Genomic DNA, 19,760 nt, shown 5'->3' with positions numbered 1-19,760 from the left:
CCAATGGAGATTTACCTTGAGATAACTAATTTTTCACCTAACATGGCTATGTTATTTTTTCGAACCTGAGAGGTACAGCAGGAGGACAGGGATGTTTGATAGGGAGGAAAGAAAATCATTAGCAGAAATCCCACGTGCCAACACCATCCTGTCCTTTTCTGATGAATGGGGAGCTCTCCCGAACCACTGACAACTTAATCGTGGTTCTTGTCCACACCTAATGCCAACAGGGCTCTCCGGCATTTTTTTGCCAGCTGACAGGTTGTAGGACCTGGAACTAGCAGGTGCACAGGGATCTGTGATCTGTTCTTCTGTCCCCCGGAAGAACCACCAGAACCTGATTTATATAAATAATAGCTATATACTTTAGAGCATCTAGGAAAGGACTTCCATCCAGTAGCTGAGAATATACTCTAGTTCTCTGATTCCTTTGAGAGGGGGTCCTAATTTTCTAACTGGATTTTTTTTTCCTGTTCTTCAGATTCTGGAGGAAGCCGACCCCCGATTTTGCCACCAGGAGGAAGAGCCACATCTGCTAAGCCTTTCTCACCCCCAAGTGGCCCAGGGAGGTTTCCTGTGCCTTCTCCCGGCCACAGAAGTGGTCCCCCAGAGCCTCAGAGGAGTCGAATGCCTCCCCCGAGGCCCGACGTGGGCTCAAAGCCTGATAGCATTCCCCCTCCAGTTCCCAATACACCAAGACCCATTCAATCAAGTCTTCACAACCGGGGCTCCCTACCAGTGCCTGGGGCCCCCAGGCAGCCCAGTCCTGGGCCCACCCCTCCCCCCTTCCCTGGAAACCGAGGTGCTGCTTTTGGAGGAGGCTCCGTCCGCCAGACACCCTCCAGCTCCTCCTCGCCCTTCTCCAACAGGCCTCCCCTGCCCCCGACCCCCAGCAGGGCCTTGGAGGACAAACCCCCCCCTCCGCCTCCTCCAGTGGGCAACAGGCCCTCCATCCACAGGGAAGCGGTCCCACCGCCTCCGCCTCAGAACAGCAAGCCCCCCGTGCCTTCTACCCCGAGGCCTTCCTCCTCACAGGCCCCACCTCCACCGCCGCCACCAAGCAGGCCCGGCCCTCCTCCCCTGCCTCCAGGTTCCAGTGGCACTGATGAAACCCCAAGACTCCCACAGAGGAATTTGTCCCTTACGCCGTCTACAACCCCCTTACCTTCACCGGGACGATCAGGCCCTCTTCCTCCCCCGCCCAGTGAGAGACCCCCTCCTCCGGTGAGGGACCCACCGGGCAGATCAGGTATGTCACACCGGGGTGGAGTATGTCTTCCTACAGCCCAGCCTGTTCCGTGTCACTAATCATCGTATAAGCAAAGGGAGTTTGACAGAAGCTTAAGTAAACTCTCAGACTGCTCTAATCTCTTAAGTGACACTTACTGTGGCTGACTTCACCCCGACCTCATGTGAGCCTCTGAGGAAAGTGGGATTACAATTTCTGTCTGCATTTTAGAGATGAAGAGACTAACTTTTTTTTTTTAAGATTTTATTTATTTATTTGAGAGAGAGGGAGAGAGATTATGAGTAAGTGGGGCGGGGAAGAGCAGAGTGAGAGGGAGAAGCAGACTCCACACTGAACAAGGAGCCCAACTGTGGGACTCGATCCCAGGACCCTGGAATCACGACCTGAGCCGAAGGCAGATGCTTAACCTACTGAGCCACCCAGACACCCTGACTAACTTATAAAGGCAAATGATCACCAGCTAGTTAATAAGAAGAGACCAGAACTTTCACCTCCAATTCTGAAATGTGCTCGCCACACTACTGCCCTGACTTCCCTAAAGTGAATATCAGCTGTCTTAATTGGGGAACTAAATTCGCGTCTCCTGTAAGAGCATCCATTATTCCAACAAGAAGGGTAGCTATCTAAGAGCTAATGAACTTTTCTTGTACTGCTCTCTCCATCTGTCAAGCTTTGAGGCCATATCCCTAGTCATTAAAGACAAGTGTTAGAGCCCATTTTGCTGCTTGTTAACACCTTTAGCACATAAATCCCTTGGAGAATCAGATAAAGGTAGAGGCCTTGGGGGCACCTGGGTGGCTCAGTGGGTTAAGCGTCTGCCTTCAGCTCAGGTCATGATCTCAGGGTCCTGGGATCGAGCCCCGAATCGGGCTCCCCGCTCAGCAGGAAGCCTGCCTTTCCTTCTTGCACTCCCCCTGCTGTGTTCCCTCTCTCTCTCTCTCTCTCTCTCTCATTGTGTCTCTGTCAAATAATAAAATGTTTTAAAAAATTAAAAAAAAAAAAAGGTAGAGGCCTTTTGTTCCCAAAAATGCTCATAAGTACAACTCAAAATCTGCGTGCCATTTCATGGATTGAAGGCTCTGCTGCCGCTCGTCTGTGCCCCATCCCCCGGGGCTGAGAAAGCTGGATCTAAGGGAAGAACTTTGAGACTTTATGAAATGAAATGAAGTGAGAATTCCCTAGAACTTGTACTCTCTCCTAATTATAATAGGTGCTTTTTGTTTCACAGTGGTTATTGATGGGTATAGTAGAACCATCTATGTTCTTAATTTAACCTTATTATTGTTATATAAGATGCCTGGAAATGGGGTGTCTTTTTCTTTAGGAGAAGCTAACCTTTTGCCCTGTGACCACGAGAACCTAATAAACACAACTCTTTTTTTTTTTTTTTTAAGATTTTATTTATTTATTTGACAGAGAAAGGGAACACAAGCAGTGAGAGGGGCAGAGGGAGAAGCAGGCTCCCCACTGAGCAAGGAGCCCGAGGCGGGGCTTGATTCCAGGACCCTGAGATCATGACCTGAGCTGAAGGCAGACGCTTAACCAACTGAGCCACCCAGACACCCCTAAACACCACTCTTTAAATCAGTAGTCCTCAAAAGGTGACCATGGGCTAGAATCACCTGGAGAGCTTTAAAAACCATGTTGGGTCCCTTCCCCAGGGTTTCTGGTTTCATTGCTCTGGGTTACAGACTGGGCATCAAGATATCTGGAGGCTCCCCAGTGATTATAATGTGCTGCAAAGTTTGAGAAGCACTACTTCAAACTGCTCTGGCCTCAGACAGTAGGCAACAAATATAAAAAGCTAGTACCAGTCGCTTCAATCCAATCCCTACACATCATGGCATCTCATTAAGTAGTCTTCAGAGAACAAACGAGAACAGATAGTCAGATGAATGAAATGCAGTATTTTCTTCTTATCCAACAGCTAGTGGTATTCCCCCAAAGTGACTAAGCAGCAGTTTGCGTGGTTCTACCAAATGGACAAGTCAACAGGTTAAATCTTCCCCAAAACAGGACAGGCTGTGACATATAGTTGTAATGTTATTTATTTTGATTATATAAGTCTTGTCTGTTTATTATGGAAAATACAGAAAAGTATAAAGAAAACAAAAATGATCTATAATCCTACCACCACCACCCAGAAATAATCATAACATTTTTTTATTATCCTTTCAGCCTTCTTAAAATGTATGTTTTGAGAGGGGTGCCTGACTGGCTCAGTCAGTAGAGTATGCAATTCCTGATCTTGGGGTCATGAGGTCAAGCCCCACTTGGGCATAAAACTCACTTTAAAAAAAAAAAGAAAAAATAAGTAAAACGTGTGTGTGTTTATATATACATATATATATAAACATATATTTATGTTTTTACAAAATCAGTATAACGGTATACATACTGTTTGGTTATTTGCTTTTTATTTATCAATCTCATTAACATCTTCTGATAGGATTATAAACTATTCTTGTACAGCCTGACTTCTAATGGCTGCATAATATTAGATCCTACACATTTACCTTTATTCATTCAAACCATCTCTAGATTTTTACTGTTGCAGATAATGCAAGGAATATATTCTTGTAGCTAAATATTTTTGCACATTTCTGTGTATTTCCTTTGGATTAATTCCTCGAAATGGAATATTTTGGTGAGCAGGTATGCCTAGTAATCTATAAATTTCATAGGTACTTCCAAACTGACCTCTAGAAAATTCCTACCAACTTTCATTCCCACAGGATCTTATGAGAGGTCATCAAGGGCCATCTGTATTTTGAGAGGAGGACTGGCTTTATTGTTAGGAGTGTGGGCTTTAGAATTTGACATATTTGGAGTCTTGGCAAAACCTGACTTGAGGTTTTTACCCTTCCAACACCAGCAGCCTCTTCTGTGTCCCTTCACCTCTCAGGGTTGCTGTAAGAATTAAGCGAGACAAGCGCGTATAGTGGTTATCTTAATTCCTAGCTTGTAACAGCATTAAATAAATGATAGTTTGTTGCTATTATTACAAGAAGTTGAAATCTGAGGGTGCCTGGGTGGCTCAGTCAGTTCAGCATCTGTTTCTTGCTTGCGGCTTGGGTCATGTTCTCAGGCTTGTGAGATCGAGCCCCGCACTGGGCTTCCTGCTCAGTGGGGGAACGTGCTTGAGATTCTCCCTCTCCCTTTCCCCTTAGAGAGTTCTGCAAACTCTCTGTCTCAAAAGAAAAAAAAAAAAAGTGTAATCTGCTTTCTTATCTATTATGCTTGCCTAGGTTTGGAGCAGGGGTCCTGGAAGGTTCAAGAGTTAGGAGTATGAACATTTACTTGAAGAGAGAGAGAGAAAGAGAGAGCAAGTCGATCAGGCCCCATAATACTCGAAGTCTAGTTCGCGCTTGGTGACAGCTGTGCGCTGGTAGTACCAGTGAAATTAACCCACAGCATGTGAGATACTTTCCCCCCAGTAAATCAGCTCCTCCCGACTGGGAGCCCAGCAATGGCAAACAGATGGGGCAATAAATAAACCCTACCAGAAGAAGCACTGAAGACTCCTTGAGAGACCAACCACCCAGGGCCGGACATGCCTCTCACCTCCATCAGCTGTCTGGGCCAAGACTTCCAGGCAGGGATACATGCGATGGGTGGGTTGTTCAGTTTAAGGTCCTTTAGGTGGATTCTGAATCTGTAGTTAATAAAAGACATTTATATTTATAGTACCATAAGATGTTGTATTTACATAAAATGTCAGCATCTTGCAAGAGAAGCACACTGCTGAAGACCAGGAATAATTACTAAGGCCATTTTGATTTGCATGGGAAGATTCAAGTTCTTTTTTTTTTTTTTTTTAATTTACTTATAATCTAAATAGCCTCTGAATTTGGAAGATGGGACAAGGAGGACAGGTTTCTTTTGTATTATCAAAAAGAATTTCCTTTTTTTTTTTAGGAACTTAAACATTTCTAATTATACCATACCATTGCAATTTTTTTAAAGATTTTTTTATTTTATTTATTTGACAGAGAGAGAGATCACAAGCAGGCAGAGAGGCAGGCAGAGAAAGGGGGTAAGCAGGCTCCCCACTGAGCAGAAAGCCCGATGTGGGGCTCGATCCCAGGACCCTGAGATCATGACCTGAGCCAAAGGCAGAGGCTTAACCCACTGAACCCCTACCATTGCAATTTTTTTAAAATGGTTTCGGAGACTTAAATTGTACTTTTTATTTGCTTTTTAGCTACTTATTCCTGGCAAGAGTGCTGTGAGATGACTCTCTTGTACTCTTTTGTATATAGAGAGTTTCGTTCCATGTGGTAAACCAGCTTGTTCAGGGTCAGGATCAGAGTACACAGCCGTGCACACTGACTAATCCGCCTCCCCAAAGAGGAAGAACCAAAAAGGAACTCCTGCCAATCTCAGCACGATTGATAGTTGGTTTCCTGATGCTGCTTCTGCCTAGAAACAGATCGCATGCATCACAGAAGCATGCTTGTGTAATTAGCAACACTACCGTGCATTTAAAGAGCCTAGTCCCTCTGAAGACCTAAAATAACTTCATAACTAGCTTCTTCTTTTTTTTTAAATTCTTTTTCTAAATGGCATTTATTCCTAAGTATCATATCACAGTAATTCAGTAGCTAATTAAGAGGATTATAAAATGTTTTTAAAAGGATATAGTTGTCAGTATAAACAGATTATCACCTGTTCTCAACCTAACCGTATCATCTCTAATCTCAGTACAACCAAAGCCAAGACAGCCATTTAGCTATTGATATCAACATGTGTACATATGTGTAGTTCTGTGTTTATCTGTACTTATTCCTTGCTTGGCTAAATCTCCTAGAAAGTTTCCACTATTTCTCCATAAGCTCTAATTATAGGGCATACATCCAGCAGGTGCTCAATAACTGCACGTTGACATGATAATAGTAATGTAGGATGTAAGATACTGCCCTAAATGTTGTCTTTTTTTTTTTTTTTTTTTTTCTGTCCCAGGCCCTCTCCCACCACCCCCTCCAATAAGCAGAAACGGCAGCACATCTCGGGCCCTGCCTGCCACCCCCCAGTTGCCTTCCAGGAGTGGAGTAGATAGTCCCAGGAGTGGACCCAGGCCTCCTCTTCCTCCTGACAGGCCTGGTGCCGGGGCACCTCCCCCACCTCCACCATCAACATCGATTAGGAATGGCTTCCAAGACTCTTCAGGAGAAGGTGAGGTGGGGTCTATCCTCTGGGGAAGGGACCTTGGGAATATTTTCAAGCTACAGGGCACCCACTAAATGGTAAATTTGTGTGCGTTGTGTGTTTGCATTAACATTTCTTGTTTCTATGACCCTCGAACACTGCACTGCTCTGATCTAAGTATCTATCCATTAGAGACTGCCATGATTTCAAATTCAAAGTAGTAATCCCACCTCCTCCACTTTTCAAAAAGGCTGATTGTTTTCCTCTCTCACTGTTGGAGTCTCATTTTAGTTAACTTTCTAGAAGATTCCAGAACCCTAAAAAAATGTCATTTTTGTCGTTTATCTTCTTATTACCTACCTTACCTGCCTTTCTCAACAGTTTGCTGGGGCAAGAGGCCTGATGATCTACAGGTATTAAGCGGCTTTCCTCTGCCTTTTTTTATTAGAGGGTCCAGTTATTCCTGGGCCCGTTGGTGGGAAGAAAGGTATCTCAGACTTTAGCCCCCAGCTCCTAAGAGGGACCGGCTGAGTCCTAATCACGCTAGTTCAAGTCACTTAGATCTGTCTTTGCTTTGATTCACAGACTAGCGTATTTCACTGATGCGCTGATCAGTAACATTTGTTGCATTTCTGGGTTTTCTCTAAACTTCTAGGCATAAAACTAGAAGTGCTCTCTGCAGCTCTCTGTGTCCTTTCATTATGTAAGTCTCCGTAGCAGATTGTTACTGAAGATGCTGTTTGTTTCTCTCCCTCAGATGAGTGGGAAAGCAGATTCTACTTCCATCCCATTTCTGACTTGCCACCTCCAGAGCCATATGTACCAACAGCCAAAAGTTATCCCAGTAAACTGGCAAGAAGTGAATCCCGGAGTGAGTATTTCTACAAGGGCTTCAGGTGGCGTCATTCTACTATAGCCTGGGTTGTATACGAGAGAGGGTTATATAGGAAATCCAGGCCTCCTGCCTGGAGTGGGTCAGAGAACCCCATATGGAGCCATCTAAATTCTGGTTAACTGTCCAAGTGATGAGGAAAATGGGGATACCCAGAATATATATGAGAAACGATTACTTTAACGTGTCATCACAAGCTCAATGTAACTTTGGTTTGCTAATAGGTTAAATTGTATTGCTTTGCTTGTTTGGACAGAATTCCCCATTTTGGCATTCCTGAGATAGGACAAATGTCTTCTACTTGTTTTGAGACTAGTCAGATGTCTTAATAATTATAACAAAAACTCACTGCAACTGCCTTGATATTTTAGATACATTATGATCAGGGGCACCTGGCTGGGTCAGTCAGTGGAACAGGCGACTCTGGATCTCAGGGTTGTGAGTTTGAGCCCCACCTAGAGTGCAGACATTACTTAAAAAAATAAAATATTAAAATAATAATAATAAAGTCATAAATATATGATGATTATAGATTTTAGAGCATTACATGAAAATTTTAAATATACCCATAATCTCTCCATATAATCTCCATAAAATCACCACATATATTCATTTTACCAGGTTCTCTGCTCATTTTTAATCCATATAATTCTTATTGATTTATCATTATTAAGTGTAGAGTGTACTTTCTTGATGGTGGGGTTTACATAACTTTGCTTAGTAAAATACCTTCCCATTTTATCACATGATTTTTATTTTATAGTATCCCATCAAGTCGACATACAGTGATTTAGTTTACCATTATTGGACATTTAGATTTTTTCTGGGTTTTGCTAAAATATATAATGCAACCATAAAGAAGAGAATCACTTTTCCTCTATTGAAACAAAAATGGGAACAAGAAGAGGAAATAGAGAAACTGAAATTTCATGACAATAAGTGGTTAGAACAAAGAAAAAATCGGCACAAAACACACATAGTTCACTGAGGAGGCTCAGACTTGTAACAGCTTTAAATTTAGAACCCAATTCCCAAACCAGAAATTGGGGGGGCGGGATTTGCACATGTCGGGTAGCTGTCCCTAGCCTTGTCCTCACTCCTTAGGCAGAGCTCCGTACACCTACTCAAGAGTCTCCTGACTCTGTAGCGCCCAGTTCTTCAATCCTTTGTGGCTGGATGTTTCCCAGCCATAGAGCATAGAATCATAGCTGCTTCAGTTAAGGCTGGTGAGAAGCAAAATTATTGGCTTCAGGGAGATGTGACAGGTGGCAGTCTCAGGTCAAAGAGACAGGGATACGGGACTGTACTCTGTATCACAGCACGGGACAACACAGGAGTTTCTGTTGGGCTGTGAGGACCAGGTCACATTGTACTCTGTGCCACTCCTGAAGAATTCAGAACATTAGAAGATGTTTTAAGAAAAATTTCCACAAACAAATGCCAGAAGGAAACAGAGTATTGCTGCTTGAAAGGAAAAGGGAAAAGTTTAATTTCTAGAGAAACTAATTTATGTAAAATACTCCATTTCTAGATGATGGCTGATAAAAAAAAAAAAGGTATAACTATAATAAGATTATACAAGAGTGAAAAGTAAGTCTTCACATGGGACAGATAGCTTCAAGGGTGTGTGTGTGTGTGTGTGTATGATGAAGAGGGGCTTCTGTCTCTTCCTTTTTGGGCACTAACAAATGAATTCACTTTAAGGACTTGTTCATATGGACTCTAAATATTTTTCCTGGTTTCTTATAAGCATTCTTAATCTATTGTAAGTACTCTTTGCATATTTAAATCAGTAACAGAACCATCCCCCCTCCTCTAGATTTTTAACTTCATAGCTGAACAGATTCCCTTCCCCACCCTGCTGTCTCTAAGACTAAAGGCAACTCGAGGACAGGAACTGTCCTCTCACTACTCCATCTTCCTCAGGTGGCCCCAAACCTGAAATATGGTGGGCATTTAAATATATTTCTGAAACTGATGAATTAATGTCCACTGTACCCAAAAATGTTTTTGTAGACTTGCTTTAAATATTTCTAGCACTCTGTGTGTTTAATAGATCATCTCTGTAACAAAACTAAAGTACTGTCGAGTGGTTTTGCTCTGCTTCTGTAGCTGCCTGGGCCTCTGGGTGGGGCGCCCGCCTGGCGGGGCCCCCAGGCAGCCCCAGGCCCTGCTGTCTCACTGCAGCTCTGCACGGGGCAGCCTGCATGGTGCCGACCGCTGACGGTACGTCAGCCATGGTCAAGGCCCCACAACACACGACTGGTTTCTATCCAGATGCGTCTCTCTTTAGCTGTGGGACCCAGAAAAGACGCGGTTGGGGTGGCAAGAGGAAGAGGCAAGGTAACAAGCTGACAGTGTCTTCCTCTAACTCCTCCCCTTGCTCAGAGCTTTTGTTCTGTCTCAGAAATCCCTGTTGGGATACCTCCTGAAGAATCTGTCAGTGCCAGCCCACTTCTGAGTTCCCCCAGAGCAGCAGCCACAATGGACCCACTCAGCTGACATGTGTCCCTGCTAGATCTGCTCACAGTGTCTGAGCACCTGGCTTCATGCCTAAAACCTGTTAGAGCCTCAAAAGAAATGATGTGGGGCAAATGAATTTAAAAAACTGTGAATGGATTTTAAACCCAGTACTCATACCCATGAATATGCGTAGTTTTTAAAAGAATACTATCAACAGAGCAGAGAGACAACTACGAAATGGAATAAAATATTTGCAAGTCATATATCTGATCAAAAAGTTATATCCAGAATATATAAAGAATTCCTGTGATTCAACAACAAAAACCCAATTTTTAAAATGGGTTGATTACTTGCATAGATGTTTCTCTGAGGAAGATATCCATATTGCCAAAAAAGCACATGAAAAGATGCTCGCTATCACTCATCATTAAAGGAATACACACAGAACTACAATGAAATACAGCGTCACAGCCATTAGGACGGTTACTCTCAAAAAAGCATTGTTGAGAAACTAGAAGATACCTAAATGTCCAACAAAAAGGAATTGATTAGATAAATACAGCATACTTACGTAATAGAATATAATGTGTTATTTATAATTTTATGTATCAACAATAACAGCTCTGAAAAATGTTCAGACCGACAATATATGATCCTATTTGGGGAAGAAAAAAGAGAGCTGTTTATATATAGAAGATAAATGGAAAGTATTTACATCATGTTATTGGTTATCTCTGGGTGGTACAGGCATTGGTGAGTTTCTGTTTTGTTTTAGCTCATCCATATTTTTTTAAAAAGATTTATTTATTTGACAGACAGATCACAAGTAGGCAGAGGCAGACAGAGAGAGAGGGAGGGAAGCAGGCTCCCCGCTGAGCAGAGAGCCCGATGCAGGGCTTGATCCCAGGATCCTGAGATCATGACCAGAGCTGAAGGCAGAGGCTTTAACCCACTGAGCCACCCAGGCGCGCCCCCCATCCATATTTTCCAAATCTGTAATAAACACATACTATGTGGTAAGAAGAAAACTAATTTTTTAAAAATTTTCTTAACTTTGGGTAAGTACTTGGGAGCCAGTGGTGGGTCATCTGTCTCTAGAAATGTTCAGTCACATCCTTCCTGGCTTGCCTTCATTTCTTACTTCTCATCCACGTGTGCCTGTTCTTCACAGCCTTGGTCATAGAGGGTGACACAGTGGGTACTTTTGTGACCATCCTTTAGTTTGTACAGTGAGGTCATAAGCTTTCTAACCAAAATTTATATTTTGTCTATTTGTTCATCAAGGTGGATCCAACCGAAGAGAAAGGGGTGCCCCACCACTTCCTCCCATCCCAAGGTGATCTTTGCCTGCTCTTCTCCAGCCGAGCCCGGGAGCTCCTTCTGTTGTTGTTCTCCAAGGGTGCAAAACCCTCCTCCCCTGTCTTCACTTGTCCCCTTCGTACTGGCAGTAGGGAAAGGGAGGGTGATGTGGGAATATGTGTGCGGGGGTGGGAATGCAGTAAAGAAACGCACCTAGCTTTTTACATTGTGTATATTCTCAGAGCTCTTGCCCGCTTCAGCTACAGCCTGCTGGTGCTGGCTGCTCGGGGGTCAGGAGGCTCTTGTGGCGAGGTGGCAGACAGGCACTGTGTCCTAGCTTTCAACCAACCAAGTTCAAACATTCAGTGCTGATTTGCTACAGACTCTAACATTAAAGTCCCTGAGAGCTATTTGCTTCCATGACGTTTTTGCATGCTTGGCTTTTTGTCTGATTCCAGGAACCACAGTCCACCTAAGCAAGTTGCGGCACTCAGGGCTCACATAAAATTTTTCAGTTACAGGATGTCCAATCTTTGGCAGTCTGAGATAAGCCCTAGGACAGAGCTGTCCAACAGAAATACAGTGTGAGCCACATATAACGGTGTTTGAATTTCTAGTAGCTACCTTAAAAAAGGAAAATAGGTGAAATTAATTTTAATATATTTTATTTAGCCCTAATACCCAAATTATTACCATTTCAACCTGCAATCAGTGTAATAATTATTAATGAGCTATTTCACATTCTGTTTTGGTACCAAGTCTTCAAAATCCCATGCATATCCTACATTGATTGAGAGCACATTCCCCATTCAGACTAGTCGCATCTCAAGGGCTCAACAGCCCTCTGTGGCCGGTGGCTACCATGTTCGGGCAGCACAGGTCTAGAAGATGCAGACTAGTGCAAAATCTCTTGTTTCAAAAACAAAAAAGGCAAGATGAATTTTAGTGATTCAAAAAGTAACTAAAAATCAAGTTAGGACCAAACACCTTGTTCAACAGATAGCTTGACCTTCGATTTTGTTCCCCTATTTCCCGTCTTTCCTTGATGTGTATATCTAGGTGTTGCTTCAAAGTACCAAGGTCAGAAATTGATCTAACAGGGTTTACAGTCACGTGGAATAAAGCCATTAGAAGGAAATTGAAAGCCAGCCAAGGCTTGGGGACTCAGAGCCCGCTGCCTTGAGCTAACTGTCCATTGGACCCCTGCCTTGCCTTCATTTCCTCTGCTGCCCAGCATGCATCTCTGAGCGGGGGAGGCTCGCAGGCTCTGTAACTGTGGGGGAAAGTCAGGAAAAGGTAGCCAATTGGAAACGTGGAAGAAGGAAGCAGGTTTGAGTTGATGGACAAAACTCTAAACATCTAAATCTGATGTTTAAGGGGGGTTGAGAGAGATTGCTACAACAAATTGAAGAGAATTTGTCTTGACTCCATTGGGAGAATCCCTTGCCTTGGATCTATGCAAATCAAGCTCCGTGAAAGGACCATAGGAATGAGCCAGGCTTGCCCTTTTTTTGTATGATTTTGTTTACAAAACTTTACTGGGACTTTTAAATCTAGCTATAGATTTGGGGGGAAATTTTTCCATTTTATATGGTTTTATATGGTTGATTATGTTTAAAATTACCATTACTTATTTTTTAAAAGCACACAGCCACATATGTATATGTATACTTAAACTTTGTGTCATGGTTTCAGTGTATTGTTCATGGATTACCAGGAGATGCTAACAAGAAATCAATCCAAAGAAAAATTTGAAAGAAGGATTCCTATTTATAGAATAAATAATTATTTCATTTATATAAAAGCAAAAGAACTTAGAGTTCTAATAAATGGGATAGCTAATAAATTATGAAGTTGCCCATTTGGATATATTGTATTTTTATAACTTTCCTTGCCAAAGTCCTGGGCTTAGTATGTTAGAGAACTTGGTTTTTTCCCCTCTCCTCTACCATTCATCTGTCTTTCATATAGTTATTTGGGGCCCTTTGCCCAAAGGGAATCAAGAAATATAAAGGTATAACAAACTTGGCTAAGTATTTTCCAAAAAGAATGTTTCAGGTTTTATAGCAGCATCATTTTATTTGGGATTCTTTGAGCAGATATGAATGGTTGTTACAAATCGCTATGATAAAGCCTAACAAGCCACCTCGCAAAAGATGCGATCTGGCCTTCCTAGCAAATGGTGGCAGGGAAGTCTCATCCAACGAATTTGGATCTGAATTTTGTGAGGGCTAGTAAGCATGGTCAGTTTCTTTGTACATCCCAGCTTTGTAGGTATCATCCTAAAGTCTGAAACAGTCATAGCTCAAAGTTGCTCTTCATCCAGGAGAGAGAAGTTTTAGGATGTATTTAAGTCAGTGTTTCATTAATACACCTATACCCTTTCTTTGAAAGTTGGCAACCTAATTGCATCCAAAACTGAATAATCTCTATGCTAAAATCTTCAACTATGGCAAATCACAAAAATGAATATTTTCTTCCTGAAATCAGGGCTTACATTTGGGTTTTTTTTTTCCATAATATTTCCAGATAAATGTATTCAAGATGCAATACAGTATTTTAATATTCACATATCATTTTATATTGAAATGTGTTACAGTATTAAAATTCAATGTTCCATATTTATTTCACTATGCATTTTATTTAGTAGAAACCAAGAAAAATGTTTAATCCAATGGTGCCTTACTTTGTGATTTGAAAGAAATAGACTTTTTATGTCTAAGCAGCAGATTATTTGCATATTTGTAAAAACTTAGGCCTTTATATTTTAACTTGTAATACCAATTTTGTTATTTTAGTAGCAGAAATGGGATGGTTGTTAAAGCGCCCAACATTTTTTGGCACAAAATTAATTTTTCCCTGTTTGTAGTCAGGGACAGTAAAAGAAAACAAATGTTTTTCATACCACTGCACTATGTAAACATGCACATTTTGGAATCTATATCATCAGGACAGTTTAAATGGTGGGGTAAAGACTACCCTAGACATCTGTGTCTTTGTAAGTTAGCCAGACAATAAATAAAAGCAGAGTGATAAGAGTGTCAACTGGTGGTTTTTATTTAAGTATTGTCTAGTAAATGCAAATGAAAAGGCAAGTGTCTGTTTTCTGTTTTCTACTCTGGTAAAGAAAGACAAGCTCTGGGGAACCTGGGTGGCTCAGTGGGTTAAGCTTCTGCCTTCGGCTCAGGTCATGATCCCAGGGTCCTGGGATCGAGCCCCACATCAGGCTCTCTGCTTGGCAGGGAGCCTGCTTCCTCCTCTCTCACTGCCTGCCTCTCTGCCCACTTGTGATCTCTGTCTGTCAAATAAATAAATAAAATCTTAAAAAAAAAAAAAAGAAAGAAAGAAAGACAAGCTCACAGCAAAGAAAAAGAGGAGGAGGTGGCAGCAATCCATAGTGAGGATTCCTCACACCCACTTTCTAGTCCCTTGTTTGTTTTTCCTGAGAACCTGTGTCCTAGTCAGAGTCTGCTGTCTGTTTCCCTCAGGCAGATGCTTCTACTCTAAGGTAAAGATGGATGGTGGGAACAATGGGCAAGAAAACTTCCAGGATGAGCACTGACACTGATAAATACAGGAAAGGCCAATGGGAATTTAGGAGGCCTGATAATTTTTTAAATGATCTGCTGTGCATGCTGGAATGTGTACATATCTTTTTTTTTTAAGATTTTATTTATTTATTTGACAGAGATCACAAGTAGGCAGAGAGGCAGGCAGAGAGAGAGAGAAACAGGCTCCCCACTGAGCAGAGAGCCCGATGCGGGGCTTGATACAAGGACCCAGGACCCTAGGATCATGACCTGAGCTGAAGGCAGAGGCTTTAAACCACTGAGCCACCCAGGCGCCCCCGTATACATATGTTAATACAGCATACCGGCTAAGAGATTAGGAAGACCTGCCCCCACCTCTTACCAAGTTGCAACTTCTCTGAGCTTCAGCTTCCTTATCTGCAAGGTAAGTAACTATCTCACAACATTAACAAATGCATTAAATGAGATAATGCAACAAATGGCCAACAGACACGTGAAAATTGCTCCACATCACTCGGCATCAGGGAAACACAAATCAAAACCACAGTGAGATGCCACCTCACACCCATCAGAATGGCTGAAATTAACCGGTCAGGAAATGACAGGTGCCAAGGATGTGGAGAAAGGGGAACCCTCCTACACTGTTGGTGGGAATGCAAGCTGGTGCAGCCACTCTGAAACAGTATGGAGCTTCCTCATAAAGTTGAAAATAGAGCTACCCTACAACCCAGCAATCGCACTACTGGGTATTTACCCTAAAGATACAAATGTAGTGATCTGAAGGGGCACGTGCACCCCAATGTTCATAGCAGCAATGTCCACAACAGGCAAACTATGGAAAAAGCCCAGATGCCCATCGACAGATGAATGGATAAAGAAGATGTGGTATATAGATACAATGGAATACTACCCAGCGATCAAAAAAAAAAAAAAATCTTGCCATTTGCAATGATGTGGGTGGAACTAGAGCGTATTACACTAAGCAAAATAAGTCAATCAGAGAAAGACAATTATCATATGATCTCACTCATATGTGGATCATGAGGGAAAAATAAAACAAGATGAAATCAGAGAGGAAGACAAACCAGAAGAGGCTCTTAATCACAGCAAACAAACTGAGGTTGGCTGGAGAGTGGGGAGAGGGACGGGGTAACTGGGTGATGGACACTAAGGAGGGCACGTGATGTAATGAGGACTGGGTATTATATAAGGCTGATGCATCACTGACCTCTACCTCTGAAACTAGTAATACATTATGTGTTCATTAACTGAATTTAAGTTTTTAAAAAATGAGATCATGCACTCAGTATTTAGCCTGACTTACTGTAGCACTCAATAAATGATAGCCAATCTGAGTAAAAGCAGGCAACATATTTATCTAATGATCCCAGATTAACTGGAGCCAAACTGACTGGAAGGGAATTTCCTAGTGTACTTGTAGAGGAACGAAGCAACAGCAGGCAGGCTCTCCATATCAGAAATGCAAAGTAATCTCCACACAAAGATCACCTCACATGATGTCAGTCCCTTATACCTCGTAGGTCTGGAAAATGAAAATTCGTGCTGCTTTAGTCGTCAGAGAATTATTAGATTCCATTTGAAATCACAAAAAGACCTGGAAAGAACCTTCTATATAGGGCCGCTAATAATTATTGCTTTGGCACAATGGTGCAAATCGGAGCAAACTGGGCTGGGTCACACCACTGGCAGGTCACCTAGACCCACGTCCTGGTCTGACAGATGAGTAATGTAAGACCGCAAGTCACAGAGCACCGACAAGCAGCATGCTGGTCACCTCACCACACTCCCTTCTTGACAATCCTTTCCACCTCTAGCATAAGTCTTGGCTTCCTTTGTCTTTCCCATCTGGTGGAAAGAAAAGGCCAAATGACACGTCCCAGAGTCAGAGGACAAGCCCAGGACACACAAACCTGGATCTGAATCCAAGCTCTGCCACTTGCTCCCTGTAAGGCCACGGACAAGGTGTTTTAAGCTCTTTGGGCTTAAGCCGCCTCAACTACAAAATGGTTCCAGAGCTTAAATAAATAGAACATCAGGCAAAATAACAGGCATAGGCCAGGCGCTCAGTGAAAGTTCCTTCCATTCTATTTCCTAATCCCCTCACCATCAAACCCAGGCCATATTCAGGAAGGAATTTTCAGTGCATTCAGAAGCTTTTGGTACAACTGAATTACGACAGTCTTAGTAATAAAAATTGCTTTCAAAACTGGCCTCATTTGTTCAAACTGGAGTCATTTGTCTCATTCATCCATTCAATAAATTTTTATTGAGCAGTTACCACACCACACCTCACCACAATCAAACCAGTGTCCCCCCCCCCCCTCTGTCAAACAGTCTCTAGGTGGCAGTTAAGGACGCAGCCCCCTGCTCCCACCAGGCACAGGTGCCCAAGTGACAGAGAGCTTTCTATTAAGAAAGGAAAGGGAATATGTTATAATCCACCCCCCACTTGAGGAATTATTTGGTTTGTTTTTATTCTTTTATCTCAATGGGTGAATTAAATTGCCTTTTTTCCCTAGGGGCACTTGGGTGGCTCAGTTGCTAAGCATCTGCCTTCCGCTCAGGTCATGATCCCAGGGTCCTGGGATTGAGCCCCACATCAGGCTCTTGGCTCAGCAGAGAGTCTGCTTCTCTCTCTCTCTCTCATAAATAAAAAATCTTAAAAAATTTTTTAAACCTACATGAAAACTGGGGGCGGGGGAGTACTTAGAAAAAGTTTTGATGGCCAATAAATAATGTCTTTTTGTTTTTTAATGTGTAAAATAAACTCAAGGATTCCCCGTTTCCTGACATCCCAATTCTAACTGAAGGCTTCTTGGGACACATGATTTAGAGTGGCCCCTTCTCTCTGTCTTCCTCACAGCCTTGCTTCCCTGCACTCTGAGCCCTTGATCCTCTGTGTCCGTCTCTAGAGCTATGGTCAGCTGCAGGTTTCCCCCACTACCCGAAAGCAGAGCACGCCTATGAAAACTTTCCTAAGCCGAAATGGCCTAAAGCAAAGAAACAATTACCAGTAACTTATCTGGAAAAATATTAAGCATTCTCAGACCCCAAAAATAACCTCTCTTAGGCTTTTCTGGTACCTGAGGACACTTCTTGCTAATGGCTGCACAAAATAAATGGTGATGAAACACAAATGCTCTCAGACACAGTTGAAAGCTCCAGTGGCTTGCTGCTGAGATGTGGAGTGTGGTTCCAGGAGAAGGAGCTTGGCGGGGCCACTCTCACTGTTTTGGGGTGTGCACTGCTTTTACAATGGATTGCAGCAAAACAAACACAGGCTATTTTCACATTTTGCCCTTTTTTTCCTAAAAGCAAAAATCTTCAGATTTCTTTCGGTTAACAAAAACAGGTAGTAATGTAGTTCTTTCGTAAAAGTGAAGTGGTCTAATGCAAATTTCTGGAAATCGGGAGATGCCTGTATATGTTTCTCTTACTGGTAAGTGTTTGGAAATGCCCCGTCCATCAACATTCTCTCACAAATTCCTTAGTCTTAAAATTCTTCTCCTAATATTCCAGAGCCACATTTACAGGTAGCCAACGGAGCTCAAGCTTTGGGACCTCCACTTACGAGGATCCCTTCCAATAAGTACTCATTTTTACATCAAAGTTTATGTTATTTAGGATTTTATATTAACTTCCTTAATGTAGCACCTAAATTGTCTAAAGCTTCAGGCCTCACATAATCTGTCCTTGTAGGGCGCCTGGATGGCTCAGATGGTTACTCATCTGCCTTTGGCTCAGGTCATGATCCCAGGGTCCTGGGATGGAGTCACACAGCCCCACCTCGGGCTCGCTGCTCAGGGGTGGGGAGTCTGCTTCTCTCTCTGCCCCTCCCCACCTCCGCTCATGCATGTGTGCTCTTTCTCTCTCTCTCTCATGCACAAGTATATAAATAAATGTTTTTTAAGAAAAATAAAACGGGTCCTTGTATTATTGCCCTTCCCAGCTTCTGATACAGAAACCAACCACAGTAGGTATCTTAAAAACTTTCTTAAGCCACCAGCTTTCCATAAGAGTGATAGGACAGTCCCAGACCAATATAAGACAGCAGAAGTGTTTGCTCTTTTGTACTCCCAGAGTGGCCTACAGACAGTTCTAAAATAATTCAGTTCAGTCACTACACTGCCCACATTGTGTTAGCATCAGTTAAAGGCCCCACAGTGTGACCTACCCAGATAACATGTCTGACCCCTGAGGGGCCTGGGAAACAAGTCTGGATGTTATTAGACATCAAGCTCAAATTTAGCTTAAATCTTGACCAGGAAGATTCCTGCCAGAACACCTGACATATCTATCAACATAAATGTGTTTTAGTCATGAGAAACTCCCACCCTTTTCCTGTTTTTTGTCTCCAAGCAATTGAGTAAGTTAAAGGTCACCTGTCAAAATATAATCTATTTAAGATAGGTACCTGAAACAAACAGCAGCAGACGACTGGGAAAAGCTAATGCTTTATGGAGCTATTGTATTCCCAAGGTTCATTTTTACATTTATTCATTCAAGTTATCAAAAAACACTGAGTAACTACAATTTATTAGCCATTGTAAATATGAAAATACATATTATACAATAAGAAGTACTAGTCCTAGAACCAAGGGTCTGGGTTCTAGATCTAATAAGAACTTCAGCCAGTAGGCACAACCCCGCTCTGCCACTGGTTCTAGAATGCTCCCCACCACCAACACAGACTGGTTGGCTGTGTATATGAAATGAAAATTCTCGGGGCACCTGGGTGGCTCAGTGGGTTAAGCCTCTGCCTTCAGCTCAGGTCACGGTCTCAGGGTCCTGGGATCGAGGCCCACATCGGGCTCTCTGCTCGGCAGGGAGCCTGCTTCCCTTCCTCTCTCTCTGCCTGCCTCTCTGCTTACTTGTGATATCTCTGTTAAATAAATAAATAAAATATTAAAAAAAAAAAAGAAAAGAAATGAAAATTCTCCCTTGGTGCTTCCTGCTTAGACAGATTACTTTTAGGGCAAAGGCATGGATAGGTCCCAAATGGGACTGCCAGAGAAAAATGGAAAAATACATCTAATATAGTAGTGCAAACCCAAGGCCTATCACCTAATTTACCTACCTAGATGAGAACATAATTATTGTTTCCATTTTTCATGTAACTGCCACCAAGTCTTAATCATCTACTATGTACTACAAATTG

At 42.5% G+C, this 19,760-nt stretch overlaps 1 protein-coding gene across 2 annotated transcripts in view; it reads left to right on the top strand.

Moving 5' to 3' along the window:
• Nucleotides 1-14,096, top strand: part of LOC111145579 (WAS/WASL interacting protein family member 1) — a 44,692-nt gene extending 30,596 nt beyond the window's left edge. For both annotated transcript variants that reach the window (XM_022500552.1, XM_022500543.1), the window contains exons 5-8: nucleotides 482-1,249; nucleotides 6,212-6,424; nucleotides 7,155-7,268; nucleotides 11,037-14,096. In XM_022500552.1, the coding sequence (XP_022356260.1) occupies nucleotides 482-1,249; nucleotides 6,212-6,424; nucleotides 7,155-7,268; nucleotides 11,037-11,092 (1,151 nt within the window). In that variant the 3' untranslated portion in view covers nucleotides 11,093-14,096. The remainder of the gene's footprint in view (nucleotides 1-481; nucleotides 1,250-6,211; nucleotides 6,425-7,154; nucleotides 7,269-11,036) is intronic.
• The last annotated feature ends 5,664 nt before the right edge of the window (nucleotides 14,097-19,760 follow it).

The sequence above is a fragment of the Enhydra lutris genome, unplaced genomic scaffold (genome assembly GCF_002288905.1).
Source record: "Enhydra lutris kenyoni isolate GAN:26980312 unplaced genomic scaffold, ASM228890v2 scaffoldscaffold1, whole genome shotgun sequence".
Taxonomy (NCBI): domain Eukaryota; kingdom Metazoa; phylum Chordata; class Mammalia; order Carnivora; family Mustelidae; genus Enhydra; species Enhydra lutris.
The sequence above is the reverse complement of the archived record's forward strand: the minus strand, read 5'-3'. Positions and strand labels throughout refer to the sequence as shown.